At 44.3% G+C, this 15,646-nt stretch overlaps 1 protein-coding gene across 1 annotated transcript; it reads right to left on the bottom strand.

The window, feature by feature from the left end:
- Positions 1 to 3,919: 3,919 nt before the first annotated feature.
- LOC125481603 (latent-transforming growth factor beta-binding protein 2-like) lies at positions 3,920 to 12,811 on the bottom strand (the record flags this gene model as incomplete). The annotated part of the gene is made up of 3 exons (XM_048593383.1): positions 12,557 to 12,811; positions 9,931 to 10,001; positions 3,920 to 4,196 (listed from the first exon to the last, which is right to left on the bottom strand). Coding segments are annotated over exons 1-3 (494 nt in total), but the record flags the coding sequence as incomplete, so codon positions are not given.
- Between the last annotated feature and the right edge of the window lie 2,835 nt (positions 12,812 to 15,646).

The raw sequence follows: 15,646 nt of genomic DNA, 5'->3' as shown, positions 1-15,646 counted from the left end.
CAACCCAATGGTCTCAATGTGGACTTTACCAGTTTCAAAATCTCCCCACCCTCGGCCTCATTCCATGACCAACCCTCCCTCTCATCCCCACCTCCTTGACCTGACACAACCTGTCCATCTTCTCTCCCACCTATCTGCCTCCTACCTCACTGACCAATCCCCACCTGCACTCACTTACTACCATCCCCAGCCCTACCCTCCTTCTCTCTATTTATTTCAGAGATAGATTCTTGATAAACAAGGGAGCAATCTGAGTCAAAAGGTTATTGGAGGATGGTGAGGTGGATGGAAATACGGAGTAATCAAATGAGCAATGATCTTCTTTCTCTCACAAGGCAACTTCTGCTCCTAATTCATATTCGTGTGTACAACAGTCCAAAGCACCAGCACCCAACACCCCAGAGGTCCCAGGGACAGGTGATGGAAATATCAAAATCCATGACCCTGCAAAGAACAACACTCTAAAAACCAGCTTCTGGAATTGTGTATTTCAGAAGAAATCACAGAAAATATTTTCTCCAGCATTGTCCGGCTGGAGGCCCAGGATTCTACAGTGCCAGTACAGAGCATCCAATGTAGGACAGTTCCCATCAAGGAAACAAAAAGGGACAGTTACAGAAGAAAGGGACTAAAATTTTTTTTTAAGAATCGATTCTGTAATCTATTGCAATGTAATATTAACTTTGTAAATAAAGCTTTGTAAGTACAATTTTAAATATTTATATATCTTTAAACTAAATTCACTTTTGTTACTTTGTTTTTCTCCTGTGTCAGATAATAGTGTTCTCTCACTGCTTGATGCTGATGACTGCCTTATATCAGACTTTTTTGCTTTTTCAGCAGAGGTGAGTAAAATTGTTTCTGCTACTCCCCAGAGAACCTGTAGAGATTCATCCTGAATCCTGACGAGTGATAGTTCCTGTTTGAATGTTAATTTGGTAATAAATGAAATGAAGACAAAAATCTCTGCACTTATCACAATATCTCTTCCAGATGAAGCTCAGGGCTCATCACAACGGACCCCAATTTGAAACTAACATAGCTTTTTGAACCTCAAAGAGCAGCATGTTCTGCTACCATCTCGAAAGCATTCTAAGAACTCTTCACCCAGACTTCTCCTGCCAAGCTTATTTTTCCAGTTTTTACGTAGATTAAAATCATGTCATCATTGTTGTCCCTTTCCCACAAATACTCAATGTTTCTCATATACTTTGTCCCAGTGTGGTTATTGTTGGAGGACCTGTAGAGCACTCCCACTAGTAACTTCTTTCTAGTGCCATTTTTGATTGACAGTACTACCCCTCCACCTTCACACAGCATCCTACTCTTTTATGAGGGTCATGTACTGTTGAATATTCAGGACCTAATCCTCATCATCCTGCAGCTATATCTCTATAATAGCTATTACATCATATTTATTGACTTCATTGTGCACAATCAATTTTTTTACTTTCTATGAACGTTCCACACATTCAGATACAGACTGTTTAATTTTGCTTTTTTGTTATCTTTGTAACATCTAATCTTGACTGTTGGTGCATTCTGAAATTTATTCTTTCTGCTCCTTCCTGCCACTAACTTGACTCTACCCCTGGATTTGCTACATCTACCCAAGCTTTATCCTCACTCCCATTGTTTAGTTTAAAATCTTCTCCACTTCCCTGGTTATAGAGGTTGCCAGAAAACTGATATCAGCACAATTGCGGTGAAGTCTGCCCTATCAGCATAAACCCTATTTGCCCAATACTGGCTCCAGTGGTCCATTAACTGAAACACATTTCTCCTAAACCAGTCCTTGAGCAGTGTATTAACTTCACTAATAACAATATCTAAGCAGAACCTCCTCCCTTGTCCTGCCAATGTCACTGGCAGCTACGTTGACCACAACAACTGCATCTTGCCCCTGTCACTCCAAATTCCACGCTGCCTTGAGCAGATATCCTAAACTCTGGCACCAAGTAGACAACACAGCCGCCTGGACTCACGCTGTTGGGTCTAGAGAATCGTGTCTATTCCCTTTATTATACTAGCCCCTATAACCACTGCATTCCTTTTTACTCCCCCCAACTTTAAAGGCATCCTGAACCAAACTGCCCTGGTCATTGTGCTCCTCCTCCCTACAGGCCTTGCTTTTGTCCACACAGTTGAGCACCTGAAACATGTTAGATCATTACGCAGGAAGGTGGGAGCCTCTGCCTCTGAAAGTGATCAAGGCATTGGCTCCTACAATACAGTACCCTCCTAGCCCTTACCTGCCTCACTCATGATCACATGTTTCTGACCCTTACTACAGGTGGAATGGGATGGCCCACTGCTAAGGAGTGTGACTGTCTTTAGAACAAAGTATCACTGTACACAGTAGAGGGATTCTCTGATTTTTGGTATCTCTTCCTCCTGTCTGACAACATCACAAGATCTTCAGTTCATCTTCTAATCGAATGATTGAGTTGGAATCCTTGTAGTTTTACACTTTTACTAGAGAGGTGTTTGCCTTGGATCATTTTCAGAGCCAGAAGCTCCCACATTCCTCAGCTGCAACACATCACCTGGTTCCCCATTGCCTTATCTAATCAGTCAAATGTAACTTCTTAATTTAATCAGTCATGTTAAATTGTTAATTTTACCACAATTTTACTATATCGATTAAATGCTATTACCTCTTACAACTGAAAGCCATACGTTAACATCTAATGTCACCCAATTCCTATGATTCACTCACTTTTCACTTTCTCAAACTGAGCGCACACTGACTGCCAGTTGCTGAGTGAAGCAGGTGAATGGGTGCACTCCAAAATGGTCAAGAAAGGAAGAACAAAGGTGGGCCTCCTTCTGCCACTTCACCAAACATGCATGCTCCACCAAATGTGCATGACTTCTACTCTGTGGCAGTTGAACTTAATGCTGGCTGCACTCGGCACTGTTGATCTAAGTCAGATGAGTCAGTTTGGCTCTGCTATTGTTCAAGAATTTGTTTTAGCTAGCTCCTTCATTAACTAACTACTCACTAATTTATCAAAGAAATAGAGCTGAGTTTCAAGTTCCATGTCATATTAGTCACGAACAGTGTTCTCAGGCCCTTACAAGTAAGACCTTCTGCATGTTTCTGTCCAGGTTTGATTCCTCCATTGTTTTCCTTAGCTCACTAAACGCCCAATGGTCTGAAGCTGAAAACACTGGGCTACAACAGCTCATCTTCATATTGGTTAGAGAAAGACGATGGAACAATCTCTACTACCTACCCGAGTTTTGCGGATCTTCTGTCCCTCATCCCTTCACCCCACAACTCACTCCTCAAACTCCTTCAAATCTTCTTACCCCACTTTTAGAAATCACCTTAAAACACATCCATTCAACCAGACTTTCAGTCACCTTTCTCAACCTCAGCTCCATGGTTGAGGCTCACTGTTTCTTTCAGAGTAAAGTCATAATTGATGTTCATTTCAGGATTTCTGACAGGGACTCCCCCAAGCAAAATTACAATAGTGAGAACAGTTACTCAGATTGCAGACTGGAGGACATATGTCCAACTTGATTCCTAACCTCAATGAGAATATCAAGTTCTCATAAAGCCATTGAGTTGGGATGCGGTCACATCGGCCTTTACCTCACACCAATCATCAATGATGACAGCAACATCTAAAATCCATTCTATGTAACCCTTATAAGGATGGGCTGTAAGAACCAGCACTGAAGATGGCTGTGCCTCTCTCCCCAATTAATCCACAGATACAGCCGTGGATGAATCGTTGATTCAACTCATCAACCATTTCTGTTAGTTCCTGTGTTTGACCACTGCCCAATCAGGTTCTCCTGTCCAAACCAATGGAGGAACAGTAATTGGAGGACAGTGTTGTCTGTTAGATGTAGTTACTCATTTCACCAGCCTTCCCCGTGTTGATAAGGCTCCTTTGGTACTTACGTGAGTGGTTGCCATCGGACAGTAGACTTCTTTCGGCCAATGTAGCGAGTGCTCGATGCTTTCTTCCCTCCTGCTCTCTCCCTCTTTTGCTTCTTACTAATGCGTCCCATTGACAAAACTGGCACAGGCTGTGCCTTGGGTGAAACTGTTGTGGGATTGGTTGGGAGCTGAAGGTCAGTCACTATTTCACATCGTGTGCCAGTAAAGCCAGGCTTACAGAAACAGGTCTGAGGCTGTTGGCAAAATCCACCATTCTGACAGCGTGGGAAGCAGATAGCTGCAAAGTGACCAGAACATAACCAATCAAGACACAGCTCAGTGAAGGGAAAGTCTGAAATTCTGTCATAATCCATCTCTATTCAACGTAGCATCTGCGGAAACAGAGACTGTCTCTATTTCATGCAGTACCTGGGAAGATAGACAGCAGCGAAATTTGACAAGATATCTGGGACATAGCTGGGAAGGAGAGAACACATCCTGCCAGCCCCGTAACCACAGTGACCCTGCAGCAAGGAGTAGGAATGGCACTGACTCACAATACAATGAGCAACTCCCTCACCAACTGTTGTCACTTCCAATTCACAGCTAAGGATTCGATATCCTAACTTTCCACTGAAAAACCAGCATGTGACCCAGTTCTGACCTCTAGATTTGGGGTTAGTTAAAAAGTTTAATACCAGACATGCCCAGAGGTCTGCAGGTCTGGCAGCATCTGTGAAGAAAAATCAGGTTAACGTTTTGGGGTAGACAGGGTTCCGAGGAAGGGTTAACACAGTGTGGAGCTGGAGGAACACAGCAGGCCAGGCAGCACCAGAGGAGCAGGCAAGTTGATGTTTCGGGTTGGGACCTTTCTCAGAAAAAATGGCCTTCTGAGGATGGGTCACCAGATTCGAAACACTAACTCTGATTTTTCTTCACAGATGCTGCCAGACCTGCTGAGCTTTTCCAGCAACTTTGTTTTTGTTCCTGATTTACAGCATTTGCAGTTATTTTGGTTTTTACACCCAGAGATCTTCATATATCTTCATATAAAAAGCAACAAATTTAATGTACAAATCCTTCAGTCTGACACAAGTACAGCAACTCAAATAATCATTTTGATTTGATAAATAAAATGATGGGGTTAGCTGACTGTGTTGAATGTTGTCTGTCACTTCTGGACTCTGGGTTTAAACCTAGCCTTCACCAAAATCTTCGGTACCTGTTGTATAAAAAGCCTTGACTAATAGACAGGAAGAATAAGTCTGGGATGTTAGCTACAGATAAACAAATCATCAGGCAGCACCATGGGATTGTACATTGTAAAGAGATCATCAATGCCTGTTGTTATATTAGTTTGGTACAGAAAACAACTAAAATTTACACTGAGCTACAGGACTGGCTTACTAAAATAAAAACTCCAATAGTCTGTCTCTAACCCATGTTGTTCCTGTCCTGGGAGCATTTGATGGAGACAGTGTAGAGGAAGCTTTACTCTGTCTCTAACCCCACAGTGTTCTTTGTTTGGAAGGCCTTGACGTTGATGTTCAAGAACAGATTCAATTCAAATATTTTACAACAACAACTTGCATTTAAATAACTGCTTTCAGGATAGTTAAAAAGTCAAAAGCAGCTTCAGAGATGCGAGTCAGATATTAAGTGTCACGAAGAGACGCTTGGACAAGTGACCTGAAGCTTATCAGTCAGGTTGGAGCTTCTCAAGGGCAACAAAGGGGAGGCAGAGATATAAAGAAGTGGACAGCGAAACATGATCAGGGAGGAGAATTTTTGGAAAGTTATGCAAGTTTAGAGATTTCAGGAAAGACGATTTGGGAGATATTCACGTAAGCATTCCAGGCTGTTAATGGAGTTGGTAGTTTCAGGGTGGGACGGTTCAGGGAGAGAGCTTCTGGGAGTGGGAAAAACTGGGAGCCAGAATTCCAGAACTTCGAAGCTTGGATTGACCTCCTCTTGTTCCTGGGTTTCTACCACCACCTACAGGGCAAATGTAGCTGGTACATCAGCCAATGGTAAAGCCCCAGAAATGAAACCTTCCATAATTCCCCACGAAAATCACCAAGCTATGGGGTTGGTATTGAGGAGAGGAACTAGTAGGATTTGGGTAGTCAGTCTGAGCTGTAACACTGCAGCAATATGAGTGACTACAGCAAGTGAGCTGGTTACAGATCAAATACAAACTGTGCCGTAATGAGATAGTAGGAACTGTTTCACGTAATGATGCTACTGCATTGGAATTAATTTCCTTTTGGAAAAGAAGTCCATCAGCCTCACCTAGTCTTGCAAACATGTGACTCCAGGCCCACAGCAGTGTGGTGGATTCTTAACTACCCTCTGGGCAATTAGGGGTGGGCAATAAATGGTGGTCCAGTCAGTGAAACCCACATCCCATGAATTAATCTTAAAAAATAGCATTTGTGGCACACAAGTCAGGCAACGACCACCTCCAGACAATAAAAAGCTTCATTTCTCTTTGATATTCAATGGCATGAATATGGCTAAAATCCCCCATTATCAATACCTGTGGACCATCACTGATTGATTGTCACATGTACCGAAATACAGTGAAAAGCTTTGTTTACAAGCAGTACAGGCAGATCATAGTAAGCAAAAGATGTACAGATCAAAAAGACTTAGATGCATACACATTATATTGCTAGGTGAAATCAACGTTAGCAAGATCAGCGTTACTTTAGGCTACAGAGTCCATTCATCAGTCTAATAACACCTGGGAAGAAGCTGTTCCTGAACCTGCTGGTGCATGTAGTCAGGCTTCGGTATCTTCTGCCTGATGGAAGAGGTTGTAGGAGATCATTACCAGGGTGCAATGGGTCTTTGATGATGTGGCAGTCTTTCTGCGGCAGCGAGCCATGTAAATGCTCAACAAGGAACATGTCAGGTGTGCCTGGATGAGAGCAGCTCTAACAACACTCAAGTAACTCTCACCATCCAGGACAAAAAAAACTGATTTGACTGACGCCCCATCCACCACCTTCAACATTCACTTTCTCCCCCATTACAATGGGTATCATCTGCAAACTGCACTGCACCAACACTCCCTCAATAGCATCTTCCAACCTGTAACATCCACAATCTAGAAGGACAACAGCAGATGCATGGGAACACCACCACTCACAGTTCTCCTCTAAGTCGCTCACCATCTTGACTTGTACATATCACCATTCCTTCAGTGTCACTGGGTCAAAATCCTGGAACTCTCTCCCTAACCACACTGTGGGTTTCCCAACAGCATATGGACTGCAGCGATTCAAGAAGGCAGCTCACCACCACCTTCTCAAGGGCAACTAGGGATGGGAAATAAATACTGGCCAAGCCAGTGAGACTCATGTCCTGTTAATGAATAAGAAAAACTACTAGTTGGATTCGAACCTCAACTGTCTTTAGAGAATGTGCTTAGCAACAATATCCTTTAAAGATAAAAGGAATAGCAGTTCCTCCGTTAAACTGACTTAAAAGTTTAGCTGATTCAAGTCAGACTCTCTCTGAAGTTTGTCTTTTCCTGTTGGACATCTTTTCAGCCTGTAAAACGTACCAGGTGTTGCCACTGAAACACCATCAATCATATTTGCAGGCTGAAAGCACCAACTGCCCCTACTTTCTGCTTGGTCACAGTAGCTAGGCATGTCTTTGTACAATTACAAAATAAGCTTTGGTGACAGCATCTGCTAAAAGCCCGAATGTTATTGCCTTTCTGTTTCTGAAGAAGTGTAATTGGAGCTGAGATACAGAAACCACACTGAAGCTTAGTCTGTTGAAGCTACGTTGGGTCGGGAAGCACTTTTTATATCAGATACCACACTCCTTGTGCTACACAGGGAAAATCCGCTGAATAGCTTCAAGATCCTTTCATTGCCAAAGTGGGGATGATGTTCGTGTGGGGGGGGGTTGAGGGGGGTGGGTGCGGTGGGGTGTTGCTGCTGCTGGTGGTTTCCCGAGGGTGTGTATGCTGTAATCCGTAAAAACAACTTCTCCCAATTCCCGAGCCTCTGGGTCACCTGTTTGCCAGGATCTCAGTCGCAGTGTCAGCTGTACACAGGAAGTCAGCAGATCACAAAGATAATGAGCAGCTCCACTCTGGGAGGGAGGTGTTTGAAAACTCTCCTCACCAGCTGGTCCTTGCTGAGAGTCAGCATCCGGATCAGACTCGAGGGCAGATGGGAGACAGAGATGTTGGTCACTGTGACCCTCTTGAAAAGGAATGTCAATGACTGAAGGTCTCTCTCACACACATACACGCCAAACTCATGGTTCTCTGTGGTGCCTGGTGTGATCTCTGCATGGAGCACAACACTTCAAAATATAAAAAGAGTATTACACTGCTCGAAGAGAGACAAATTGCTTGAAATTATACAGGAAACTACAAAGAGCACAGTTCTGCTGGGGTTGCACAATACATAAAAGTCACATTTGGTTCCCATCTCTGTACTGACGTACACAAAACTAATACAGATCAGCACAAATTGACAGCCAGTCTAGATTGCCACTATAGCTGCCAGATTTCATGCCCACAGGTTTTCACCCAGACTGACCCCAGGGCTTTTAGGTCCATTCGAGGACGGAAACCCAGGCTGCTGTACTTTTGAAATCTTTGGACCTGGCCAGCTCAAATGATAGCACAGGCTGAGTTCAAGCATAGTCAGGAAAAGATCCAGTGATATTGGATGGCATAACAGACTCTAAATGAAGGTCACAACAAGTGGAATCAAAGTACAGTAAAAGTTGGTTACGAAAGAAGGTGCAGAGAACAGACAAAGTTAATTACTCAGAATGGTGATAGTTGGGAAGTAAAGCTTCATAAGGATTGTCACTGGGATGGATATTGCCCACTGTTAAGATATTCTTACAGAGGACATCACCTGCAATTTTCCTTTCCAAGCTAATCACTATCCTGGCTTGAAAATATATTGCTGTTCTTTTGCTGTCACTGGGTCAAAGTTTCCACCCTAACAGCATTGCGGGTGCCCCTACAGACTGCAGCTCACTACCACGTTCACAAGGGCAACAAGGAATGAACAATAAATTCTGATTCAGCCAGTGACACCCACATCCCAAGAATAAATAAAGACTTGGCTTTTTAGTTAGGGCACATGCTTAATACAGAGAAATACTGCGGCAAAATACAGGAAAAAATTAGTGAATATTAGTAAACAAATTCAATACAGATAAAAATGAGGTAGGAAGAATAAAAGGTCATATATTTCTTGAAAAATGAGTGACAGAGGGACTTGGAAAACAGATCACTCAAAGTAGTGATACAAGTTAATAAGGGCCAAGAGAAAGGAAAGCAAGCACTGGGATTAATTTCCAGAAAGATAGAATTGAAAAACAGAGGATTTCTGTTAAACCTACATTGAACTTCAGTGAAACCACAATTGCTGCAGTGCACAGTTTTGTCACCACATCAAAACAAAGGCACTGAAGAAAGATATTATTAGACTAGTGCCAGAACAAAGAGGATATAACCATCAGGAAATATCAAACAGGTTGGGTCTCTTTCAACTGGAAAGAAGGAAACTGAAGGCTAACCTGATAAAGGTTTTTAAGATGATGTCAGGGTTTTGAAAGGGTGGACATGGAGGCAATGTTTTCCCTTCTGGGGGAGATGAGGATTCAGGGCTGTCAATGTAAGACAGTCACGAACAAATCCAACCTGGACATCTGGAGAAATGTTTTTTGCCCGGAGAGTGGTGCAAATATGGAAGTCACCTCTATAGGGAGTAGTTGAGACGAATATTATCAATACCTTTAAGTGGGAATCTAGATAAACACAAGGCAGAAAGGAATAGAATAGTGAAAGGGCAAGATGCAGGGGGAGTGGGAGGAGGCTTGTGTGGAACAGACACACCAGCACGGAGCAGATGGGCTGAATGATCTGTTTCTGAACAAGAAAGAATATGGAATCCTGCAGGACCTGGCAGTGTATGAGTCAGTATACACAAATGCTCCTTCCATCCCCACTGCTTTTAAATGGAGTATTTGAAAATGGGACTTACGTTTTGTGCATTGTCTGGTCTGGGGTCCCAATGCCCATCCATTGCAGCAGCCACTGCCACAGACATTCAAACTGCAATAAACACAAGGAACAGAACTTCATATTTCAGACACAGGAGAGAAGGGTTGGGGGAAGAAAGGGATAGGAGGAATAGAATAGAGACATGGTGGGTACAGAGGGGACAGAGACAAAGGGAAGGGAATGGGGCACTGTGCAGACAAACGGAAGAGTTCTTGATTTCTTATAGCAAATCTATCCTTAAAAAAAAACCCAGAATCTTTTCTGTATTTCAAATGAAGATTCAGCCACTTGCTGTTCAGCTTTCATGTTGTGTTGCATCACTGATGGAGACCTCAATTTCCCTGTTCTCAATGATTTGGCTTATCACTATATACACATACATCAGAGGCACAAAGAACAACAGAGATCACACTGTACATGGCTGTGTGTGTATGTGTGTATCTGTGTTTGTGTGTCCATATTCGAGAGTGTCTGTGTGTAGAAATAAGTAGCCCAATCATTGAATACAGGGACATTGAGATCCACATCTAGTGATAGAACAGGACATGGTTGAATGACAACAAGACTCTTCTTTGGAAGAGTTTTGTTTGGACTCAAAACACTAACTCTGTTTCTCTCTTTACAGTTCCTGTCAGATCAGTTGAGTTTGTCAAGCATTTTCTCTTCCTATTGGAGAATTGGTAGGGTTTCTCTCGCAGGTCTATTTTACAAGGCTGCTGTTAACATTTCACTGGTAGTAAATTCACTGTCTCCATCAGACCAAAATGTGAAATGACTTGAAAACAGCTCGTTTAGTAGAGAGGAGGCTGCTGGGACAGATTGAACTGAGCACCAATTGTGAAATATCGCAGGAATGTCTATTTCAGGATGGTTCATATGTTCAAGCTCAAAAGACAACTCGCTCTTAGACAGTTGATAAAGGTTAGGAAATCAACTCTATAAATCACTACTTAGATCTCAGCTGGAGGATTGTCTCTGATTTTGCCCACTGCACGTTAAGGAGGATATAAGGGCTCTGAAGAGGGAGAGAGAAGAATGTCTCAGGGATAAGGGATTTCAGTAAATGTGGAAAGATTGGAGAAGCTGGGATTTTCTCCTGAAAGCAGAGAAAGTAATGGAGAAATATAATAGAGATGTTTGAAAAGTGAGACTCTGCGCAGTGAATAGCCCAGTCATCGAGTACAGTTAGAGTCGGGCATTAGTGAGACAGATTTAGGGAGATTGGGGGCAGAATCGGAGTGAGTGTGAGAATTTATTTGTGCTATTAATTATTTGTTGTGGCCTTGAACGGCCTGCCTGAAATGACAGTAGAAATTATTCAAAGCGAAGATGTCCAACTCCCAAGTGGAGGCATGTGAAAATAATTAAAGGAAACCACGTAACTCCCAGGCTCTAAATCTTCAAACGTCTCCTTATCGATTAATTTTCTACTCATTACCTCAGGCCCCTGCTCCACTTCCGTTCCTCGGTCACCTTCATTTTAATCCTCTCTCTATTTCGTAGTCATGGCTCAGGTGTGCGGCATGGTTATGTGGTTGGCTCTTAACACGAGAGGGAAGGTTCTGAGTTCAAATCTGTTACCAGCATTTGTCCATATGAGTCACCATCAGAGTTCTGGGGGAGCGCCGCACTGCCGGAGGGTCAGTGCTGGGGGAGCGCCGCACTGCCGGAGGTGTCCTCTTTGAGAGGGGAACCTGCTAATGGGAATATGAAAGATCCCTTGGAATCACGTGAATCTATCATCGACCTTAGTATGGTGTATGGATGCAGAGAAATGCCCACAACACTCAAATGTGAACTCTTCCTGGGAGGGCAATAAAGGTGAGAAACCACCTTCTTTACGATGTACTTGGGTGAGCACTCGAAGTCATTACATTTAAGGCTACGGGCCATGTGCTGGAAGGTGGAGTTAGAGCAGACTCGATGAGCCGACTGGCCTCTGTTGTGCTGTTTGAATCCCTGACTATTTCGAGGGGAGGGTGTGGTGAGGCGGGGATTACCCCCATTAACGTGCGGTATATCTGCATGACCAGAGGATCTCACGGCGATCGCCTTGCTTCTTGCGGGATCTTGCTGTGCGAAATTACAACAATGATTGCGCTTCATTGGCTGTAAGGCACTTTGGGATGTCCAGGGGTGGTGACTGGCGCGGGTTGACGGGGCCTCCGGTGAGGGGTAGGGTAGGGTTAGAGGAGGAATTCCCATCCCACAAGGTCCCGCTGAGGTTGGGCTCTATGGAGAACACAATCCTCTAAGAGGACCGAGGGGCAGGATTCGGGGCTGAAACCTCGATATCTAAACCCGGCAGCGGCGAAACAGTAATCTCCTTCAAAATAAACCCAATAGCGACATAAACTCCTCAGAGAGAGAGAGAGAGAGAGCTGGAGAGGATTACAGAGGGCATTCCAAAATCATGTCTATCTCACCAATTCTGGCTTTAACCGTGAAAGTGCACTAAATTTAATTTAAATCATAAATCGCACAATTCACTATTACATTATTAAAAATTAAATTCCAAAGCTTCATTATTAAAGAGCATTTAAACATTAACAGGTTAAACAATGTCCCGATTGGAAATGTACAGAGAGAGTGGATTGAGGTCACACCTTAGAGGCAATGCCCGCTGGTTCCCTCTTCCAGGAGCTAGGCGCCGATTGTGGGCAGCGCTGGGCTCACGGGCCCGGCCGCAAACAGCGAGCATCAGCCAGACCAGAGCCAGAACCAGCGACCCGCAGCCCTGACCCTTCCACATGTTTCCCCCGAGAGCAGTTAACGGGAGGAAAGCGAAGCCTGGCCCCACGATCCGCTCACTCTCCGCGGCTCATTCATTCAGCCAGACCTCGGTACCTGCAGGCGACTCCCCGACCCCCCGGGCTCTAGATCCCACCCTCTCCCTCCACTCCTCTCTCTTCCCCCTCGCCCCCAATCCCCTCTCTGTCCCACTCCCGCACTCTCTCTTTACCCCTCTCTCTTAGTCCCTTTGATTATTTTATGAATGAGTCTCTTGTAACTATTTGTAATACGTTTTTACCCAATCCGCTGGGATCTGACACACGGAGTTCCGACATCGGTCCAATTAAAAGCCGAGGAAGATAAGTGGGCGGAGCATTAGCGAGAGAGGGCGAAACTGAAAGTGAGGGGATGGGGAGAAAGTGGTCAATGAGGTTGTGTGAAGCTGGCTGTTGAAGGAGATGCCTCTGATTATTGATCGTTCTTGAGAGAATCAACCAAAAATTTTTCTGCTGAGGTGTTTGCTTCCCGTTGGATTCCTGAAGCCGAGTGAGTACAGGGACATCACTCAAAGGCAAACTTCAAACCCCAGAAGGCTGTGGAGAGGGAGACAGGCTGTGCGGAGAAGCAACAGCTCCACAGATCAGAAAATCTCCCTAGGGATCTGGGTAATGGCTCTGACTAAACCCCCAATTCCCCCCGCCCTCAGCAGCCTCGGCTGTGACCTCTCCGAACACAGCTCTATTGGAGTAACCACCACTCTCAGAGTAAATGTTGGGAATAAGCATCACTTTGTCTAAGGACTTGAGATCACAGCAAGTGAAATGAAGCCAAAAAAAAGAGAATGGAAAGATTTACATAAAACACAGGGTTAACCTCACAAATGGAACAGACAAGCAGACACTGTGAAAGCAGTCACGGAACAAAACAGTTCACAATGGCCCGAGCTGGTGGAAGGTGAGAGAGCTGGCTAACTGACCAACTGTGTCCACTCACACAAAGCTTTCTCCGCACTAACTGTCAGGGCTCGGTGTCAGGGCAGAAATCAGGTGAAGTTCCCTGGTTAGGAATATTTAATGTTTCTAATCCTTCAATAATCCTCAACCATTGATCAGTTAGACAATAATCTGCCGTGGGGTGATCTGGGCTGCCCTTGCTCGGGTCTGTGCTGTGTTTGGGGTGGGGAGGGGGAGTTGATTGCAGTCTTGGGACAGGATGTCCCACCTGAGCCCCCTGCGTTATAAAGTGACAGTAGCTGTCCCTGTTAAGCTCTGCACAGTGCATCATCAAATCAAACCGACGCCCCCATAGCACCCAGCCATGAGTAAGTTATGTAAGGGCAAGAACACCTGTATAACACTGCCCCGAAAAGGTGCATTATCTTCAGAGGGAGAAAGGTACAAGACTCAGGTGAGGTTAGGGATACCTTCAGGATTGAGGAAATTGCAGGCTGCTGACTGCTGAGATTGATGTAGGTACCACTTACGCTTCCTGTCGGCACCACTTACGCTTGCTGTCCAGTGTGATTATGGTCTGTCAGTGCTCAGCACTGAGCCACACAGTACCGAGCCACACAGTACCCATGGAAGGTGGCATTTCAGGGACATTCTGCTCTGTTCTCTGGGTGGCAGAGAGGGCAGCTGGAGGAAGTGAGAATAGGTCCAGATTCCACCACTAGCCCTGAGTGTGGGTGAAGGAATTGCTAACTTCATACTCTATCAAAACCTCGACTTATTCGTTGTGGAGGGGAAGTGGGGCAGTGGCCATCTAGGCAACATTTCCCCAAATATGGCATCAAGCAGCCCAAGGAAAATGCCAATAGGAATGTCAATCAGGAGGAAAACTCTCCATAGGTGCAGTGAAAGATGGTTATGGTTATTGAAGGTCAGTCATTGCAGCTCTGCAGGAGTTCCTCAGGGTAGTGTCGTAGGCCCAACTATCTTCAGCTGCTTCATCAATGGCCTTCCCTCCAACATAAGGTCAGAAGTGGGTATTTCCTTAACGATCTTTGACACCATTCATAACTGCTCAGTTAGTGAAGCAAGATTTGGACAATATCCAGGCTTGGGCTGATAAGTAGCAAGTAACAGTCACACCACACAAATGCCAGGCAATTACTCTCTCTAACAAGAGAGAACATAACCATTATTTTCTTGACATTCAATGGCATTACAATCACTGAATCCCTCACCAGCAACATCCTGGGGTTATCATTGACTATAAACTGAACTGAGCTAACCATATAAAGTATTGTAACAAAGAGAGAATACTGGAGAAACTCAGCAAGGTTGGCAGCATCTGTGGAGAAAGAAAGAGTTCACATTATGAGTTTGATATGACTTCTGAACTCTGAAACACATAAATACAGTGGCTACAAAATCAAGTTGGAGTCTAGGAATCCTGCAGTCAGGAACACATCTGCTGTTTCCCCAACACCTTGTCCACCGTCTATAAGGCACAAGTCAGGCATGTGATGAAATACTCCCTACCAGCCTGGATGAGTGCATCTCCAACAACACTCAAGAAGCTTAACACCATTCAGAGCAAAGAAGTCTGTTTGACTGGCATCTCATCATCATCAACATTCATTCCCTCAGCCATTAAACAGTCAGTAGTAGGTGTTTATCATCTAGAAGATACACTGCAGCAACTCACCTAGGCTCCTTCAACAGCAGCTTCCAAAGCCACCACCTCTAATCAGTTAAAAAGGCAAGATCACACAAAATTTCCAAAAAATACAAAGTGATGCTGATCAGATTATGTGGTTTAATTGGCTGGGGGATAAATATTCATCCAGAACACCAAGAAAAAGACTCTGGTCCTTCTGCAAAATAGGGGCTCTGACACCTTTAGACCCCTGAGAACACAGAGTCTCAATTGAATGCCTCATCCAAAAGATGAACTTCATTCAACAGTGCAGCACTCCCTCAGCACTGACCCGCCAACAGTGCGGCACTCCCTCAGCA

The sequence above is a fragment of the Rhincodon typus genome, unplaced genomic scaffold (assembly GCF_021869965.1).
Source record: "Rhincodon typus isolate 14 unplaced genomic scaffold, sRhiTyp1.1 hic_rhity00002752, whole genome shotgun sequence".
Taxonomy (NCBI): domain Eukaryota; kingdom Metazoa; phylum Chordata; class Chondrichthyes; order Orectolobiformes; family Rhincodontidae; genus Rhincodon; species Rhincodon typus.
The sequence above is the reverse complement of the archived record's forward strand: the minus strand, read 5'-3'. Positions and strand labels throughout refer to the sequence as shown.